The sequence below is a fragment of the Lutra lutra genome, chromosome 8, assembly GCF_902655055.1.
Source record: "Lutra lutra chromosome 8, mLutLut1.2, whole genome shotgun sequence".
In the NCBI taxonomy this organism is placed as follows: domain Eukaryota; kingdom Metazoa; phylum Chordata; class Mammalia; order Carnivora; family Mustelidae; genus Lutra; species Lutra lutra.
This window is the reverse complement of record NC_062285.1, coordinates 130,924,332-130,945,454: the sequence shown is the minus strand read 5'-3', so window position 1 is coordinate 130,945,454 and position 21,123 is coordinate 130,924,332. Positions and strand designations below refer to the sequence as shown.

Below are 21,123 nucleotides of genomic sequence, written 5' to 3'. Positions count from 1 at the left end.
CTGCCTGCCTCTCTGCCTACTTGTCATCTCTGTCTAATAAATAAATTTTAAGAAAATTAACATCACACAACGGAAAAGGCTGGGGGACCAGGAGAATAAGCCCACGTTTCTGCATTTAGGCTCCTGTTCTAGACACCCACCTCTGTTCAACGAGTCTGGCACGCAAGGTGGGGTCACATCGGCCACAGAGGACTTGCCAAGTCTTAACACCATTTAAAGGCATCAATTCTCAGTTCAGTCCCCTGAGACTGATAGATCTATCGACATCTCTAGGGACTCCAGAATGTGCATTAATACTTTCCATCACTCTGTATGGCTTCCACCCCCTCCCCATTTTCTCTGTGTATGAGAGCATCTCCCCAACCTAATTAGATTTAGTTTCTGCAGTGAGATTTAAGGAAATTCTCTTATGTGTTTGACTGGGATTGATATTCTTGAATACCTCACTGTATTCTCTTGGTATGTAACTTCGTAAAATTTTCTTTTCTTTGTCCTAGAAAGAAGCAAGTAGTGAGCTTATGGTGAATTTCACTATGTCACTGTGTTTTTTGTTTGTAACTTTGTAAATTTTTCTTTTCTTTGTCCCGGAAAGAAGCAAGTAGCATGCTTATGGTGAATTTCACTATTTCTAAAACTGCTTCCGTGAACAAAGTCAGTGGTGTGCTAGAGCTAGCTTGCACTGATTTGGGGTGGGGGTGGGGGTGGGGGGAAGGCACATCAATTGTGTGCATTTCTTCCCAACTGGGTGTTCCAGACATCACCTAGGTAGCTTGAAATCAGCCATGGTGGGAGTATTTACTCTATGGGAATCAGCAAATGCTACCAATCAAGTTTTAATTTTTTCCTCTTGGAGAGCCTGTAATCAGATATTTGCTAGCCTACCCCTGAGGGGGGGGGGCATAACCACTTTCTGAGTTGCACAGGGCAAGTAGCATTTTTCTTACTTTACACATACAGAAACCAAAAGTCACGAAAGGAAACAGTCTTGGCCTGAGTCACAGGACTCCAGGGCTGGGGCTCTGGGATCTCTGGTGTAGATGAAGAAGCAGTGGCTTTGGAGCCAGCCAACTCTGAGTTCGAATCTGCTAGAGCTTCTCTGATACTGTGAATTGTTCAAGTGTCTGAATCAACCTCTCAATTTCCCCACCTACAAAATAAGGATGATGACATCCAGCCTGTAACGCTCTTGTGAGTGTTAAGTGAAAAGACACGGGCAGAACCTAGCAAACCACAAAGGAGATACGCAAAAAAGGTAATTTGAGCTTTAGACTTATGAGTTTAGATCTGCGTATGATCCTAGGCTGACCATTATCATGTACGTTTTTTGTTTTTTTGTTTTTTGTTTTTTTAAATTTCAGTTTTACCAGACCAAACAGCTTGGATGAAATGGTGACTTTCTTTTTTTCTTCACATACATACCACTGGAATCGGTTTTTTAAAAAAGCCTCAGAGTTGACATTTATGTGGGATTTGGGGGTTCAGGTTCTTTCCAAAAATGTTAGCAATGTATGTACCAGGTATCAACTAAGATCATTTGTCATTCCTGGAGTTTTCTCCACCGGCCATTCTGCTGAGCTAAGCATCCTGGGCAGGATTGATTCGGGTGCCCATGGGTGCTACAGTTCCAGCCACGAAATTAACTGCAGTGGCCTGCAGGGAAATTCTCCTGGCTCCACGTGTTCCCTGCTCTGGGCTCTCTCTACAGGTTCTGACTGCCCTGGGAGTGGCTATGCTTCTGAGTCATCCGGCAAAGCCAAAATCTGCTTTCCTTTTTAGACTGTCACTAGTTAATTTTTGCCTGAGTCATAAATTTCAGATTTTTTTCTAACATTTAAAAAAAAATAACACAAGGGTATACAATGACAATTTCTCTCGCTACACAGCGCCCCCTCCCTCATGGATCCAGGTCCCTCCCCCATGAAAACTAAAAAACAAAACAAAACAAAAATGGAGCTCATCAGCATCTGTACTGCCTTCACCATAGCTTACATCTGTGTTGGTTGTGGGGACCAGAGAAGACTTTGGAAGTCAGGAGCACTGGAACAAGCTCGTATGGCTTGTCAATAAATCAAAGCCAATTGGCCAGACTTACCTAGAATAAAATTGCAGGAGAGCTGCTCTTTATTGGGGCGCCTGGGTGGCTCAGTGGGTTAAGCCGCTGCCTTCGGCTCAGGTCATGATCTCAGGGTCCTGGGATCGAGCCCCGCATCGGGCTCTCTGCTCGGCAGAGAGCCTGCTTCCTCCTCTCTCTCTACCTGCCTCTCTGCCTGCTTGCGATCTCTCTCTGCCAAATAAATAAATAAAATCTTTTTAAAAAATAAATAAATAAATAAATAAAATTGCAGGAGAGCTGCTCTTTATCTATAAAGATAAACGGCGCAGATTGTACAAACAGCTTCCTTCAACTAAACCTAGGAAGGTTGTCCTATCTCTGGGAAAAAAAAAAAAATAGGAAGGAACCTAATGCTTATAGGGAATGGAGTACATAGCAGGTGCAATATTATACTCTTTTTAAAATGTGTGTGGCCAAATATGCATGACATAATTGTAATTATACCCTTTTAACCACCTTTATGTGTTCAGTTCAGAAGCATTAAGTACATTCGCATGGTTGCGCAACTATCCCCACCATCCCGTCTCCAGAAAGTGCTAGGCTGTTTTGTCCATCTCACTTAGTGTTTGCAACAGCCTTTGAGGCCGCTGTAACGTTCTCCGTACAGTGAGGATATTGTAGAGAGAATGTGTCCCTCACAGAGCCTGGGATGGAACCCAGGCGTGTTCACCTCCAGACAGGGGACAGGCGTGTGCCTGGCTCTGCGTCTCACCATTGCTTTTCCCTCTCCCATCTTCTGCTGTTGCCCAGGAGTGATCCTGCTACTTCTGGACAAGCTGCGGAAGATGAAGTGGGAGCAGATGTGGCGGCTGACTGCAGAGAGGGAGCTCATGGGCATGCTGTCCACCTCCTTAGCTGACCAGGTGAGTGGCCAGCCTAGAAGGTAGAGTTATTCCTAAACAGCCTTGTACTGTTTCTCAAAGAAGCCTGAAAGTTGCTGGGTCTGGACGATTTTCCCACCGATTATGTGACCAGCCCTGGGATCGATCTGCCTGGTGCTTGCCTGTCTAAGTCAACAGCCGAGTTTGTCCATGAAGTCATCTGTCCATTTAGCAGCCTTTCACTACATGCTCCATGTGCGAGGGACGATGTTCAGAACTAGGATTGCAGAGATGATGATGCAGTCCTTGGCCTCAGGGAGCTCATAGTTTATTGAAGCAGACCAGTAAGTAAACGACAGTCAGATGTGCTAAGAGGAGGTCGCTCTCTCCGTCTGGGTGTGGGGTGTGTAGCTCCTGCTGCTTGTGACCCCGGAAAACCACAGCCTATTTCCCAGATAAGATTTCATTTTGCTTTTCTCGCTTCTACAGCAACACCTTTTCTTGAGAACCTGGGCTGTGACCTGCACATTTAAATGGAAGGGACAAATCTAAATTCCTAGCTGAAATAACTGGCTTCTAATCTAGGCAATCGGGAAAAGTCCATGCGCTCCACCAGACCATTAACATAAATCGTCAAAGTCCCATGTCTCATTTTTGCTGGGAAGTGTGGGTGCCCAAGCCTCTGACCTTGGCCCTGCCAGGGTCACACATTTAGACTTACTATTCCCTGTGGTGTAGCAGGCCATGTTGAAATGGAGACAACACTTCTCTGGGTCCTCTGCATTTTTACCCTTTCCTGTTCACCCAAAAAGCAAGCCCACTCCCATGTTTTTCCTCCATGTTCGATGGTCTGATTCACCATATTTTTGCCAAGTTTTCTAATGCAGAGGAAGCAAGAAACTCTACAGGGTTACTTTGCTCTTATTTATTTTATTATTATTATTATTATTATTGTTATTGTTATTCAGTATTTCCGAAGCAGCCAGAAACTAATTTCCTTTTTCAAACATGAGATCTGGTATAATAATGAATGAATTAAAAATTACCCAGGTAGCTATTTTTAACTTGAGGGGGAAATTGTCCTCCATCATTGTATTTTAAGTCAGGTCACAGTGACTCAAGTGTGTCCCCCAAAGCTAGCAATTGCATGTTCCCGTCCAATGAGGATAGTTTATCCAGGTATCTCCTCCTTCAAAGGCACATAATTCACCTCCTGGCAGCACCTGTCAGCAGCTAGTTAATAAGTATGGCCTGGTGCAGCGAGAGCTTGGAGAAAAGCCCAAAAGAAGGAAAGCCTCCCTAGAAAAGTCGGAGTTGGATCTGGAGGTGGGGAGTGTGGAATTGGGCACCGTGGCCTGCAGGAAAACAAGGTGCATCCATCATCGAGTCCGCCAAAAGCCCCAGGAAGTGCTGCTAAAACAGAATCTGTAATTTGTCTCAGCCCGTGAATGAGCAGAGCCACTTGTCATCATGCAGTTTCCTCTCCTGGAGGCTTGGGATGGATGACACAGGGCTCCTCGATAAGGTGGGAAGAGGGGCAGAAAAGTGACTTCATTTAACATCTGCCAGCTCGGGATGGGGGAGAAGACACTCGCTGTCTGCTCCCACATCCACTTGCCTTCTGGGGACCAGTGGAGCCCGTGGGTGTCAAGTCAGTGTGGAGCGTTCCCCTGTCTCTGTCCAAGCACAGCTGCTTGGGTCTAGAGATGGGAGATGGCAAGGGAATGCCCACAGTGCAAGCCAGCCTGGGTCCCGAGCGGGAGGTTCAGGAGAGTCCCTTGCCCAGGAGCTGCTCTGTACCTCGAGAGTTGGCATCGTAGGTGAGATCCGTCTGACTCTTGACTGTGTCTGGCTTTTCTCCCCCAGGATATTTTCAATGCCGTCATCAAACAGAACCCCTTCCTCGTGTATCAGCTCCCCTGCTTCTGGAACGTGCAGCTGTCAGACCACACCCGCTCTGAGCAGTGCTACAGGGACGTGTCTGATCTGAAGGTAGAGGATGGCCAGGCTGCCATGCCGGCTGGGGAGGGCGCTTCCACAGATTGAATGGTTCTGAGTTTTGTGTGCTGTGTGCTGAGAGAGATAAGGGCAGAGAAGAGCAGAAAGAATGTGCTTTTCTCCTTTTTTTCTTTGTCCCTCTTGTGTGGGCTTTCTGGAAAGCATGAGGCCTCCCTGGGTAAGAACCAGCCTGCCTGGTTTCTCTTGCCACCTGCTGCCGGCTGTGTGGGTTCTTATCAGCTCCCCAGATTCAGTCATTTAATTCAAAGGAAGACAGTTATGGAGGGACTCCCCTGTGCCAGGTGTCACAGATAGAATCACATCCTTCCTTCAGGTCATTCGTGGCCAGAGGAGAGAGACCGGTGAGGAAAGGCATGTGAGCAGGCCTGCCTGGTGCTGTGGCCACAGGTTGGGGGAGGCACCGGCCCGCGTGTCTCAGTCCACCTCACACAGCAGTGACATCTCAGTCCACCTCATGCAGCAGTGACGGTGGCAAAAAGCCTTCATCTTCAGTCTGTAGGTACCAGACATAGTGGTAGGGACCGGAAGTAACCGGCTCCAACCATGAAAACCTGAATAACATAGAAGGGCCCACAGTGCCTCCCCACAGCCCCCTGGCTGAATACAGACAGGCCATTAGGTGACCCACCTCAGAATATCGTAAGCCCTAGCTGACCAATGGGTTACTGAAACCACTGTTTATGTAGCAGAGGAGTCTGCAGGTGGGCTGGCCGGCTGTCTGATTTTCACTGGCTTAACCAAGTGTCTGCGGTCAGGTTTGGATCCAGTGGTTGATGGCTGGGACACCTGGGCCCTCCTCCAGTGTCTGTCATGTCCCATGAGCAGGCCAGCCCACTCATTCTCAGGCAAAGCCAAGTGGGAGAGGAAGTCTTAGTGCTTGCAGGGAAAGCTTGAGTCCTTGATGCTAATATCCTATTGGCTGAGCCCGGAGTTAAAGTGTGTGTCAGAATTTTCTACCTACAGTGAGAGGAGTGAGGACTGACCTCCACTAGTAAGTGACAGAACAAGGACTTGAACCCAGGCCTGTCTGACAGCAAGTGCGTTTGCCTTTCTGGCTGTGTCAGACAGGAAGTCGACACACGCAACCACAGGGAGCCGACGTCATTTCAAATGTATAGCCATTGCCCACGTGACGCTGCAGTAACAATTGTTTCGAGTTTTTTAAAAGGAAAAAGGAACCCAAACCTTGCTTTCCTAATAAATCCGTCTTTTCCAAGAAGCTTCTGGCCATGTCCATATGTGTGTGTTGCCAAATATTTATGGTCCTAATACACATAGCATTTTGTACTCTTCTGTTACCGAAGCATTCCTGTTACTTTAGTTGTTTTCAGATTTTCACAAATATAAACTGTTGTAATGAACAGTCTAAAGTTCACACCTTCCCAGGAGTGAAACGTAGTCAAAAAGAAAGAACTTGTTTTTGTTTTTCTGTTTTTTTTTTATTTTACTGATCTTGAAGGTCATTACAAACTATTAGAAAGTGTTTAGAACAGAAGTACCTCCATCACTGATTCTTTCAATCAACATTTATGTAGTTCCTTTGCTGTGTCCTGTATTTCTTAGGCATAAGAAAAATCTATGACATACTCAGGAATATTTCCAAGACTGTCATGAACTAGAAGCTTAAAAGTGAGGAAAATAAAAATCAACCCTGTATAGAACACCAAAAAGTATGGGATAAAAATTTTTTCTTAATGATTTGAAAACATAGTCGATCAGTCTATAAAGTCAATGAAGTAAGTAGAGGCCAGAAACAATGACAAAGTATGGATCCAGAAGGATAAGCAAAAAGCGACTGGATCTGACATTTGCTGGGTATTTGCAGACCCTTGGGAACCAGAGGCCTGGCTTAAAAGTCAGTAACTATATAATTTACTATATAATTCAAACAAAGGAATGCTATTATCAGTGACAGTGGGACATTAGGCCTAAATTAAAGTCAGGCAAACCATATGTATAGCCATTCTATTGAAAGGCGATACATGGGAATTTGGGTCCCAGCCCCAAGAGAGACAAATCAGAAGACCCTTACCAAAAGTTAGGATCCAGGAAAAGTGATATCCTCAGTAGATAACAAGTGTAAAAATACCGATAGGAGAAGATGATAGAGACTGTTATACATCTTATCCTTGGCTTTAGGTAAAATAAGAAGAGAAATTCCCTTGAGAATTTCTAATTTCAAGCCTGTGTTCCTATTATTTGGTGGGCTGAAGTTATATGTATGGGAAGAAATAGAAGAAAAATGAACATGTGCCAGGCACCTGGCAGAAATAAACAGAAATCTGATCTAGAAGAATACTCTCAAAAATAAGAAAGACTTCAATGAATTATTTAGGTCAAGTTTTAAGAAAAATGAGTTCTCATTCAGTAATCCCTAAACACACAGGGAAATAAGCCACCATGAGAAAGGGCAGAAACTGTAGAATTAAATTTCTAAGACTTCAGGTATTAGACTCGTCAGATATAAAACAAATATTTTTATTCTGTGTAAGAAATAAAAGAGAATTAAAAGGATGGAGGAACAAGAGATTCTCAAAGGCAAGTAGACCTATTTGGATCAAATAGTACTTTTAGAAGTGAAAAACGTAATTATTGAAATTACAGATATAATGAATATGTTAAATAGTAAATTAGAGTCAGCTAAAGAGAGAATTAGTGAACTAGAAGAGAGAGCTGAAGAAATTATCTAGAATCCAGCGCACAAGGAAAAAGAGAAAAACTGAGAGAGACGTTGAGATATTGGGAATGTGTCTAATTAGACTGCCAGAAGGAAATAATAGAGAAAACTGGAAGTTAGTCATCTTTTTTTTTTAAGATTTTATTTATTTATTTGATAGAGATCACAAGTAGGCAGAGAGGCAGGCAGAGAGAGAGTGAGGAAGGGAAGCAGGCTCCCTGCTGAGCAGAGAGCCTGATGTGGGGCTTGATCCCAGGACCCTGGGATCATGACCCAAGCCAAAGTCAGAGGCTTTAACCCACTGAGCCACCCAGGCACCGCAGAAGTGAGGCATCTTTATAGTGAATGGGAATTTTCCAGAACTATTAAAAGGTATGCATATGTACAAGCAGATTAAAAAGATAAGGCTATACTTAGACCTATAGGAGTAAGACTGCAGCAGCCTCAAGTGATTTTTTTAAATAACCAGAGAGAATGAAATGTGTAAAACTGATGAATCACAGACCTGTACTCCTGAAACAAATAATACATTATATGTTAATAAAAAAATTAAAAATATTCCTGTTCTATGGAAATAAGTAAATGACCAACCAGAGAGAAAAAAATCAGATTCTCTATGAAGACATGGCATGTGTCGGATGAGAGTTCTTAGCAGCAGCAACAGAAGCCAGAGGAGTATAAGTAACACCTTAAACTGTGCTGGGTGACAACAACAATACATAGTATACCTAGCAAAATACAAGAAAAGATTATTCAGAGGAGCAAAAGCAAAGAGGATTTGCCACAAACATACCTCTGCAAAGAAACTGCTCAAGGATTTATTTTCAGGAATAAGGAATATGATTCCATAGAATCATGATTCCAAGAAGGAATGCTGAACAAACAAATTAGAAATATGTAGGAATGCCTAACAATCTCTAAATAGTAGTAGTAGTAGGAATGTATAACTGTGGGCTTCAAACAGTTCAACCTAAAATATCAGACAATGACATTCCATAACTCAGGAGGGACATGATTGGAATTAAAGTATTCTGGAATCTGTTTTGTTGGTGAGATAATTTCAATGCTAAGATGGTTACGCACGTCTAACCTTTCAAGCTTCAGCTCTAAAAGAATTGAAGAAAAAAAAAAACCACAGAAATTATAAATCCAGGGTGGGTAGAGATGGTGAGTGGAGTAAGAAAAACCAAAACAACCAAAATATCTCCATCATTTGTTGGGGTGGCGGGGGGAGAAGAAGAATGCAAGAAGAAAATGACAGCATAGGAAAAAGAGGGGAAAAATAGAAAGCAAGAAATCAGATGATAGAAATAAGTCTAATATATCAATCAAATAAGCAGACTAAGTTGGGGGAGGAACACGTTGAGGAGGAGGAGACACGTTGTCCGACTGAAGAAGAGCAAGTATACAGCATATGCTCTTTATGAAAGACATACCTAACACATGACGGCCTGAACAGTTTGACAGATGATGGAGAAAGAGAACTGGGATAGCTCTCTTGGTATCAGACAAAGCAGTGGTAGGCAATAAATATATAATTTAGTAGGAGATGTATTTAATTTAGTATTGAGATGGTCACAATTTAAAAATTAAAAGTTCACCAAGAGATACAAGAACTCCAGAGATAAATCAACAAACCTACTATCATAGTAGAATATTTTAGTGTATCCTTTTCAAATATCAGGAGATCAAGCAACCCAAGAAAGTCGACTAAAAATATGGAATATTTGAGCTACACAGTTAAAAATCTTGATTTACTGGGCAAATAAGGAACCTTGTACATAACAGAGAATATACATCCTTCTCAAGTTCACATGAGACGTTGTTTCTAAGTAACCATGTTCTGGACCATAAAGCAAATCTCAGTATGTTTCAAAGAATATGAGATATATATAATGTTTATCATATATGTGTGTAAAATATATGTTCTCCATGTAATATATATAATATTTTATATGATATATGTTTATATATTATTTTTTATATTTTTATAAAATATACGCTTTATAGTATATATATTATATGCTCATATAATATATGTATCTGAATACAGTATAATTAAATTAGTAGTAATAAGATTTTTAAAAATATATTTGATTAACATTGAGAACATACTTCTAAATTACTCATGGTTCTTTTTTTTTTTTTTAAGATTTTATTTATCTATTTGACAGAGATTACAAGTAGGCAGAGAGGCAGTCAGAGAGAGAAGGAAGCAGGCTCCCTGCTGAGCAGAGAGCCCGACATGGGGCTCGATCCCAGGACCCTGGGATCATGACCTGAGCCGAAGGCAGAGGCTTTAACCCACTGAGCCACCCAGGCACCCCAATTACTCATGGTTCTAAGTGGAAATCACCACTGAAACTGAGACCTACTTAGAACTGAATGAAAATAAAAATAATACATGTCAAAATTAGTGAGATGGTACAAATATTTGAAGAAATTCGTAGCCTTAAATTTCATATTAAAAAGAAGAAAGGCAGAAAATTGATAAGCCAAGTCTATAACTTAAGCTGATATCTAAAGAACATTAGGGCAAATTCAAAAATTAAAAGACAGGGTGTAAAGAAAGTAAGAAGGAGAATCTGATCAACAAATTATTCAACAAAGTCAGAAGTTTGCTCTTAGAAAGGAACCGATGGACTAGGCAAAGCAGTGGCAGGACTCACTGAAAAATAGCAGGAAAACTCACCAGTAAATGAATATGGAGCCATAAATGTACATTCATGGACTCATTCCCTAAACGCGTTTGAGCCAGTCATCTTTCTGAGTTCGAGGAATATAGCAGAAACTAAAGCAAACAAAAGTTTCTTAGGTTATGGAGGTTTTAATCTAGTAGATAAAGCACAATTAGAGGAAACAGTAAGAGGATGCTGTAAACAAAATTATGTCAAAATTTTGAGAGCTTGCATGAAATGAATAAAATCCTAAATATGTATAATTTACCAAAACTGATCCAAGGAAAAAATGTAAACCCTGGTTATCTTCTAGCCATTAGACCTTTTTACAAAGTACACAGTATCCCTCAATGAGAAGTCGAGATAAATTCTACCAATTTTTTAATCAAAAAATAATTCAAATTTTAGGAAAATTTGCAGAGAATAGAAAAAGAGGAACACTTTTCAACCCATTTCAGTGAGGCCAGGATATCCTCAATACCAAAATCAGACACAGGGAGCGCAAGAAAAGAAAACTACAGGCTTGTCTCACTCATGAGAGGTTTCCAAAAACCTTAAGCAAAATATTAGCAAATTGAGTTCAGCCATGTATAAAATAGATAATACATCATAGCCAACTTGGGTTTATTCCAGGAAAGACAAGAGTGATTTAACATTGAAAAATCCACAAGTATCATTCAGCATGTTAATAGATTAAAGGAGAAACACCGTGTAATCATGTAAATAGATGCAAGGAAGTTTTTTGATAAAATTAAATATTCATTTATGACAAAAACTCATAAATAGTAGCCACTGAAAACCTACAGCAAAATTTTGCTGAGCATTTGTTTAGGGATGTGCTAATGAATTAGCAAAAAAGAACGAAGAGCCCAGGACCACCCACATGTATATGGAAATGTGGTAGATAAAGAGGTGACTTGCTGGCCATTGGAGAAAGGATGTAATCATCCACAAATGCTACTGGGGCATCTGATTATCAATGAGGAAGAATGAAAATTAATCCCTATCTCATACATGCACAAAATTAATTCTGATGGATTAGAGACTTAAATGTGACAAGCCAAATTAAACTTTTATTTAAAAAAAAATTAAATAACGGGCCTGTGACCTCAGAATTAGGAAGACATTATTCAATAAGACGACAAAAGCATAGATCATAAATGAAAAGATCAGTAAATTCAACCACATTGAAATTAATAACTTCCATCAAAGTAGCATCAGAAAGAGAAAAGAAAAAGACATTTACAGCATATATAACTGACAAAGGACTAGTAAATGAAATATACAAATAACTTACTAATTAATAAGAAAAATTTATAAAAGATATAGTCATTTTACCAAATCGTAAAGAAACGGGCAGTAAACACTTGAAAAGATATACAACCTCTTTGCTAATTTGGGAAGTGAAAATTAAGACCACAAATAATTTCACCCTCACCAACTGGAAGAGTGGTCCTATCAAGTCCCAGTCAATCTGTAGGAAGTCTCCATCCACCCATAGGAAATCTCCAATCCTCTCGAAAGACGTGTCAGTGGTTTCAATCAAGTTAGAGCAACATGTGGGCGCTATCTTGTAAACTCAAGTAGTACGTATTTTGCAAACTAGGGCTTAGAAGTCATTGGTCAAAAATTGAGAAGTGGGTGAGTTTCAGGAGAAAGCACTCCACATTCAGCTGTCAGGGGGCAGATGACAACACACAGGCAATGCCCATGTCCTCGTAATAGCTGACATTTGTTTTTTTTTTTAAGGTTTTATTTATTTATTTGACAGAGAGTAAGAGACATAAGTAGACAGAGCAGCAGGCGGGGGGTGGGGGGGAGCAGGCTACCCACCAAGCAGAGAGCCTGATGTGGGGCCCAGTCCCAGGACCCTGAGATCATGATCTGAGCCAAAGGTAGAGGCTTAACCCACTGAGCCATCCAGGCGCCCCCTAGGTGACATTTCTTCTTCTTCTTCTTCTTCTTCTTCTTCTTCTTCTTCTTCTTCCTCTTCCTCTTCCTCTTCCTCTTCCTCTTCTTTCTTCCTCTTCTTTCTTCCTCTTCTTTCTTCCTCTTCCTCTTCTTCTTCTTTCTTCCTCTTCTTCTTTCTTCTTTCTTCTTCTTTCTTCTTTCTTCTTCTTCTTCTTCTTTTCTTCCTCTTCTTCTTCTTTCTTCTTCTTCTTCTTCTTCTTTTTTTTTAATTTCTTTTCAGCCTAACAGTATTCATTGTTTTTGGACCACACCCAGTGCTCCATGCAATACGTGCCCTCCTTAATACCCACCACCTGGCTCCCCCAACCTCCCACCCCCACCCCTTCAAAACCCTCAGGTTGTTTTTCAGAGTCCATAGTCTCTCATGGTTCACCTCCCCTTCCAATTTACCTCAATTCCCTTCTCCTCTCCATCTCCCCACGTCCTCCATGTTATTTGTTATGCTCCACAAATAAGTGAAACCATATGATACTTGACTCTCTCTGCTTGACTTATTTCCCTCAGCATAATCTCTTCCAGTCCCGTCCATGTTGCTACAAAAGTTGGGTATTCATCCTTTCTGATGGAGGCACAATACTCCATAGTGTATATGGACCACATCTTCCTTATCCATTCGTCCGTTGAAGGGCATCTTGGTTCTTTCCACAGTTTGGCGACCGTGGCCATTGCTGCTATAAACATTGGGGTACAGATGGCCCTTCTTTTCACTACATCTGTATCTTTGGGGTAAATACCCAGTAGTGCAATTGCAGGGTCATAGGGAAGCTCTATTTTTAATTTCTTGAGGAATCTCCACACTGTTCTCCAAAGTGGCTGCACCAACTTGCATTCCCACCAATGGTGTAAGAGGGTTCCCCTTTCTCCACATCCTCTCCAACACACGTTGTTTCCTGTCTTGCTAATTTTGGCCATTCTAACTGGTATAAGGTGGTCTCTCAATGTGGTTTTAATTTGAATCTCCCTGATGGCTAGTGATGATGAACATTTTTTCATGTGTCTGATAGCCATTTGTATGTCTTCATTGGAGAAGTGTCTGTTCATATCTTCTGCCTATTTTTTGATATGATTATCTGTTTCGTGTGTGTTGAATTTGAGAAGTTCTTTATAGATCCTGGATATCAACCTTTTGTCTGTACTGTCATTTGCAAATATCTACTCCCATTCCGTGGGTTGCCTCTTTGTTTTCTTGACTGTTTCCTTTGCTGTGCAGAAGCTTTTGATCTTGATGAAGTCCCAAAAGTTCATTTTCGCTTTTGTTAGGTGACATTTCTTGACCAGGCAAGAGTACAAGAGAATTCCAAACTCTCAAGTCTTATTTTCATGCCAAAAAAACCCCCATAAAAATTCTATAAAAGTAAGTGCGTCTAAAGACCTTGGGAGTCCTTAAAAAGGAAGGAAACTGTCACACGTGCTACAGCGTGGATGAACCTTGAGGATACACTAAGTGACATGAGCCAGGCACAGGATGGTCTCGCTTGCATGAGATACGTAGAGTAGTTGAATTCGTAGATGAAAGAGGTGGGACAAGGATTGCCAGGGGCTGGGTTGAGGGGAAGACGTGGAGTTCGTGAGTATAGATAATCCGTGCGAGATGTTGAAAGAGGCCTGGAAATGGATGGTGGTGATGATTGCCTAGCAATGTGAATGCACTTAGTGGCCTTGAACTCTACACTTGAAAATGGTTCAAATGGTAAATTTTATGGATCTCTTACTACAATAAAAGTAAATTCAGGAGTACGGAGGACCTTGGCAGGTGTCCTAAGCTCCTGTTTGTTCTTAGCACGATCAGTAGGAGTTTCATTAAAGACACCAGGCAAGCATTCATAAGCCAGTGCGTTGGGCGTGGTATCTGAGAGCCTCCAAACTTGCAGCCAGCAAAAGGAAAAGGCAAGACACCATAAAATAGAGGAGATGTCATCTGTGAGCTTTCAACTCGGACATTTTATGAACACCAACCAAGCTAGCCAGGTGTGCAAGCAGAAGTATGTTACCTCGGCCCATCCCAGACACACCAGTGCATTCGTGCATTTACTGAGAGGTTCCTCTATGCCAGGCATGGTTGCAGGCCCTAGTAATGCTGTGGGAAACAAAACAGACAAAGTCACCAGTCCCATAGAGCTAAGATGTTGACGTGGCAGGTGGCTACGCCACTCTGACATTGCTCAGTGATCGCTTCCTCACTGTTACTTTGAACCTATCCAGCAAACTAACTTGGGAACTCCTTCTGGCAATCTCTTCTGTATTTAAGTAGAGGACTTTGAAATAGCAAAACCAGGAAGACAGAGTCAAATCAAGTGAACTCCTATCTTTCTAGATAAACCTAAAAAAGAATCTGGAAGTCATTTCACCCACGGATATCTAACAAAATCTTACACAGAACCCTGAAATACAGCCAATATGTAAAGGTGAGGAGAAGGTTCAGGGAGGAAGGAGAGAGACTGACAGGACCAAGTTCCACCCTTCAGATCATATTGGGTTCTGGACATTGCCATGAAGCCCGAGAGCCTGGTTTAACAATTTAGGTCCCTCTGGGCCAACCTGGGCCTCACATTCCAGGTAAAAGCACATCTTCCTCATTTTCTTGCTTAGTTCTTTCTGCCTCCTCCCATCCTTTATGTCCTCTACTATATTCAACAGTTAGGGAGGACCTCCTATTTGCTGATTCCTCTATTCCTCCCTGGGGAGTATACAGATGTTCTCTGAACCCTGCTCACCATCAGCTCACACATGTGCTCCAAAGGGCAACCAAGCTAAGAAGCCCGCCTGTGGATCACACAGGGCACCTGCACTGGGTCAGCTGCTTGAACATGTCGGTTCAGGGGAGAATCCTAAAAATAGGTTAACTTTGATTTGCTTGTCTGTTCAGCCAGTGCCAAGTTTGTTGTTGTTTTTTTCTGTCTGCCGATCATGCTGTATTATCCTGCATAGACATCTCTCCTTATCCATCTTCTGTGGTTCTCCCAATCCATTTCTTTGAAGGTTGAGCAAGAAGTTAAGGACTTTTACAAAGCAGGTAGAGGACAGTCCTGGATTTTGCATTTTCCCGTTCCTGTATAGCCTCTCACCCACACCTAATCTGACAGCCATTTTTTTTTAAAGATTTTATTTATTTATTTGACAGAAGAGAGATCACAAGTAAGCAGAGCAGCAGGCGGGGGGGGGCGGGTGAGGGAAGCAGGCTCCCCGCTGAGCAGAGACCCCCCCCCCAATGTGGGGCTCGATCCCAGGACCCTGAGATCATGACCCGAGCCGAAGGCAGATGCTTAACCCGCTGAGCCACCCAGGCGCCCCTGACAGCCATTTTTTAAAGGGACTTCCTTTTACTGAGTTGTTCCAAAGCTTTGACTGGCCTTCCACGGAAATAGAACTCTCTTTTTGCCCTCAACCTAATTCAAAGAATATTTGATTACATTTCCAGTTACATGAGAAATACAAATGGCAAAGAAACACATCTGGTAACACACAGCTCATTCTTGGCGAGCATAAAGTTCCATCTGTAGGAGCAGACAGCCTCCCACACCCCACCAGAGAGGCGCTCACTGGCCTTGGGCGTCTAGCCTGTCCTGGGTGTCAGCAGAGAACTTTAGGTGAAGCGGAGATTGGTTAAGAGAATAACTAAGGGGAAAAATGATTTCACGGACAGGGAAGAAGCATATAGGCTTTTGGAGCCAAGCAATGCTGTAAATTCTAATGACAGTTCTAGCTCTTACCAACTGAAGGACTTGTGTAAACCACTTACCTTCTCCCGGTCTGTTACATTCTCGATAAAATGGAGGCCATCATTTCTGGCCCTGTTCTCCACCGGGCCCCTGGAGTGCGCCATAGAAACACACTTGACTTTACCTCCGTCTTTGTGTTTCAAAGACCCTTCATTTTTTATCTTTCAGTCCTAAAGCTTGATGACTCAGCCTTCGCTGGCTGAATCTTAAATAAAAAGACAAGGACCCAAAGGAACATCTTTTTATTCTTTCACCAGGAGCACGAACTCTTCGGAGACAAGCAAAGGGCGGTATGAGAAGGGAGAATGGGAGAGAAGCTAGGAAGCTGTGTTCTCATCCTTGAGTCGTCAGGAGGCTTTTAGAGAAGGAAGCCCTGGCCGGGAACAGTGGATGATGGTCAGGAAGTGGCAAGCAGAGGGTCTAGTCCTTGGGTCTGTGTGAGCTCCTGGAGCCCTGGGGCTAAGCCATGGTTCCTGCCCTCAGGAAGGTCACAGTCTAGTAAGAAGCAACCATTAAGCAGAAACTTCCCGGACAGCGTGCTAAGTGTTGCAATGGAAGGAAGTATAGGGACCTAAGAGAGCCAGAGGGTGTGATGCAGTCTGTCTTGAGGGATCCTGTAGGAGGTCCGAGTATCAGGTCTCTTCCTTCCTCATCTTCTGCCCTGACGTCATTCCTCAGCCCGCAAACACCCTTGCCGCCCTTCTCCCCAGTCCTGTTGAATCCACCCCTCCTTCCTTGTATATGCCTCTGGAGAGTGGGAAGGAGCAAGTTAGGAACAGCAAACCAGGTGGCAGGCAGCAGGGACCACACCAGTGCTCCAAAAACAACTGCCCAGAATGCACTGATCGCTTTCCGAGATTGACAGTAAGCAAGTTTGGGCTGGGACCCCAAAGGATGGGGTAGCATCCTTAGCAGGCAGATTGGGTGGGAATGGTGTGTGTGCCAAGCGTGGTGGCATTCAGTCCTTACAGAAGTCTCCCAGGGTGAATATGAATCTGTTCTACATGTTAGACAATTAAGGATCAGATGGATTCAGTCGCTGACTGCTTGCCCAGAATCACACAGCAAAACAGGACAGTGCTGAGGTTTGAACTCACGTCAGCCTGACCCTAACTCCGGAGCTCCTTCTTTTGACACAGGGCTGAGTTTCCACCTTATTATGTTTTCCCAGGAAAACATTTCACATGAGATAATGCTTCTATAGGGTTATTCGCTGTGATCCCTCTTTGTATTAAATGGCTCTTGGAGGGCTAACCCCAGAACAGAGACTCTTAACATTGTCTCCTTGAAGAACATTTGCATTTTAAGTGACAGACTCAGAGGCTGGATTTTTGACTACCACCCATTCATAAATTGGGAGCTGAGTACACTTAAAAGAAAAAACCCTAAAAAAGAGAAAAACCAAGAGAAAAACGTGCCATCCATATGGAGAAATGATGTATGTTCCTAGAGGCAATCTGTACCATTTGCATAAAAGGAGTCACACTAACTCAAGTTTTAAAACATTTTATAATGCTTAGAGAGGTGTCAGTTTTCACATCTTTTGAGGAAGATGGGGGGCTGCCTTGCATTAGCATATCGAGCCTGCTGTAGCCAAGCAGACTACTGTGAAAAATGAGGCTGGGGAAACCAGAGAGAGGGTAATAAGAATGATGAATGGGGAGGTTGATTTGGGAGGATTAGGATGGCTCTGGAAGAAAAAAACAGTTGCTTGGGGGGAAAAGATCTAAAATCTACAATCCCCACCTCCCAACCAGACCTCATGTTTTCTTCAGGCCAGTGCCTGTTTAATTTCATCCTGGGACTCAAGTCCAAGGGCTCCAAGTGCTTTCTTGTCTCTGGGCAGCACTGCGGCTCTAGTACACTTGAGGGAACCTGGGATTAAAAACGAGGTGGCTGGTCCCTTTTCGAGTAGCCTGGTGCTTGGCTCTTCGGTGGCTCCTGCCTCGGAGTCAGCCATGCACCCAGCAGACCCAGCAGAGCATGCACTGGGGACCAGGCTGGGGGGCTGTCTCTGGGTTCCTTCACCTCCCTTCACCAGTGTCCTCGCATGAGAAAGTAAGGAGGTCATGGGCATAGTTACAGAGATGTGAAGATAAGGGTGGATGCGTAAAGCGGCTCATACTGGGCTGGGAGACCTGGAGCATAAGCCTCGTATCCTTATTGCCAATAATTAATAATTAGGGATTATTCCCGCTCTCTCGGTAATTTTCAGTCAGCTTGTGGGCAAAACATGTCAACAAGCGTTCTTCTTCCTTGTCCATTCCAACACCCTCATTTCACAGACAGGACGTAGGGACCTGAAGGGGCAAGGGTTGCCAGAGGTTAAGTGCGGGTTTGTGAAATGTCACCTTGTGCCCTAATATTGTGCTGGAGAATGGCATGCTCAGTGCAGGGGACTTTGGATAATTTAAGCTTTTGGTCTTTTGGCTCCCTTTGACACTCACTATTGTTTGCTCGTTAGGTTCAGAACTTAACTCCATTGGGTGTTAGTGATTTAAGATGCCTATCATTGGCTGTGTTATATGTAGCTGATGAAGTTGAGATGAAGATGATATTCCTGGAAATGTCAACCAAATTCCTAGAAGCAAGGTGGTGCCTCTGGAAAATCTACCCTACAGTAGCACTTTTTAGAGCACGTACCCAAATAGTTCTAAGAACTGTAAATGGGATTTCTTCAAACACGGGAGCTGGGGAGGGGTGCGGAGGGCGAGTTCGTGTACTGTATATACAAAATTGTGTATTAGGACATCCTGTACCCAGGAATCCTGATGGGTTTGGTTAATCCCCAGCATTTCCATTTCAGCACACAGAACAGACCGCTTTGACCCTGGAAAACCTTATGGGAATGGTTCCTTAAAAGCCCACTGTAAGAAGCACTTCCCTAGGTAATCTGGGTTTTATTATGAGAAGAATTTTGAGAGAGGGAAGCACCAACTAAGAAGTATTTGCTGGCTGTGGACATCAAACCACCGAAGTTTCTAAATAGGTAGAAATGAGGGTTTCGGTAGGTAGCACAGCGTTTTCTTACCTCAAAATCCCATAACGATGGAAAGAATTTCAAACATCTATTTTCTAAAAGCTCTCTCCATATCACAGGTTCTTTCTAAAAGCAGTGACTACCCCATTCATTACCTCAACATTGAAGGGTCAGATTACAGGTGCATTTTTTTTTTTTCAGAAGTATGAGATAGTGTAACATTGATCCCCATTTTTTCATAAAAACAAATGTATAAATCATCTTTACCTGTGCCATCTCTTATAAGGCTTTTGCCATGAGGTTAACTAGCAGAGCTCTGTCTTGTACAGAAGATTTCCGTGGTTATTCCTCGTGTCATTTGAAAGTGTTATAGAAAGTTCTATGATAGTTTCAGTCTCGTGTTTATAAAAATATGACCAAATCGGTTTTACCCAGTAATACCTGTGCACGCTGGCTTCAAGTGCTTTGCGGCAAACTTGCCTTCAGTAATGCAGAAAAGGAGTTCAGTATCACTTTGTGACCTTGCTTGGAATCCTTCCGTTATTCCAATCAAAGCTGCTTCTACCCTTCCCACCTGCACTTTCCGTAAGACCATGTCGTCACTGAAGGAGGAATTTGCCGTTCAGATTACGACTTGTCCCGCACATGGTCCCTTGAGTGCTCACCGAAAAGTTGTTCTTCGGGTATTTAATTATCTAAACAAAATCTTGCAGATAGCAGAAGCTGACACACATCAGGATCCTCAGTGCCTTGATTTAACACTGTAGCAAATCTCCCATGTAATTTCTTCTCATACGAGGATCTTCGGGCCAGCGGCATTCATTTTTGTGACTCTTCTCGCTGTATTTGCTGACAAAGGATTTTACTTCATTTGTTACCGTATTACCTTGTGTATTTTTTCAGCCGGGCAGGAAAAACAAGTGTTTCCCTTCCTGGATTTTATTATCTTTCATTTTACATATGAAATCCCCGAAGGGGCTGCTAAACTCTTTTCACAGGGGTTTAGTGGAACATTGTAAAGTTCTACACGGACTTTCACAAGACTTTTTACACGTCACCAAAAAATGATGGAGGCTTGTCTGCATGCCCTGATTGCTTTGTGTTTTTTTGTTTGTTGGTTTGTTTTTTTAAGATTTTATTTATTTGTTTATTTATTTAAAAGAGAGAACATTAGAGGGGTAAAATGAGAGGGGAAGTAGACTCCCTGCTGAGCAGGGAGCCCAATGAGGGACTCGATCCCAGGATCCTGAGATCATGACCTGAGCCGAAGGCAGTCACTTAACCAACTGAGCCACCCAGGTGCCCCTGGTTGCTTTGGTTTTGTTTTTTTGTTTTTGTTTTTTTTATTAAAGCTCAATTTTGCTTTATTTCTTTTTTATTTTTTTAGAAATTTCATTTTTTTCCACTTTTGTGCTTTTTTTTAAAGTGTCTTGCTCATCGTATGTCCCTGTACCTACGTTACATAGTGTCATCAGGCGTTCTACAGACTTGGGGTGAAACTCTTCCTTAACGATAGTGGTTGTAAATCCATATTTGAAAATTTTTTTTTTTTTTTTGCCAGCTTCCTGCCAGAGCTAATTAGGTAAGCATTTCTGTAGTGGAAGGTAGCTAAGGAGGGGGCTCCTCTTGGAAAGAGAAGCATTGGCTCAGCTGTTTTCCTGCTGGTCACCTGAGCTCGTCCATCTGGTGCTCGAAATCGGTTGTTACTTTGTAGGACTGTTCTTTGTTTTTAATACTTTTCTTTGGAAGGATTTTTAGATTTACAGAAAACGTTATAAAAGTAGTGCTGAGTCCCATACCCACCCTTCCCCCATATTTAGTGTCCAGTTCCCCGGATGTTAATGTCCTACATGATAACAACGAACTGACAAGCCCACATTGGTGGGTCCAGCTTCACTGATCTGCAGGCTTTACGCACCTTTCACCATGGTTTCCGTTAGTGATCTGTTTCCTCAGTCTCCTCTGGCCTCCAACACTTTTTCAGTCTTTCCATGTTTTTCATGACTAACCTTAACCGTTGTAAGATGTACTGGTCAGGCACTGTGTAAAATATCCCTCATGATATTTCATTCACCATAAACACTGGTTTGTCCAGTGTATTTCTCTCAAGATTAGAATGAGATTATGGGTTTTTTGAGAAGATAT

The 21,123-nt window shown here is 42.6% G+C and overlaps 1 protein-coding gene across 3 annotated transcripts in view; it reads left to right on the top strand.

The window, feature by feature from the left end:
* Nucleotides 1-21,123, top strand: part of LARGE1 (LARGE xylosyl- and glucuronyltransferase 1) — a 528,909-nt gene that overhangs the window by 442,496 nt on the left and 65,290 nt on the right. For all 3 annotated transcript variants that reach the window (XM_047740096.1, XM_047740097.1, XM_047740094.1), the window contains exons 8-9: nucleotides 2,864-2,976; nucleotides 4,801-4,926. In XM_047740096.1, the coding sequence (XP_047596052.1) occupies nucleotides 2,864-2,976; nucleotides 4,801-4,926 (239 nt within the window). The remainder of the gene's footprint in view (nucleotides 1-2,863; nucleotides 2,977-4,800; nucleotides 4,927-21,123) is intronic.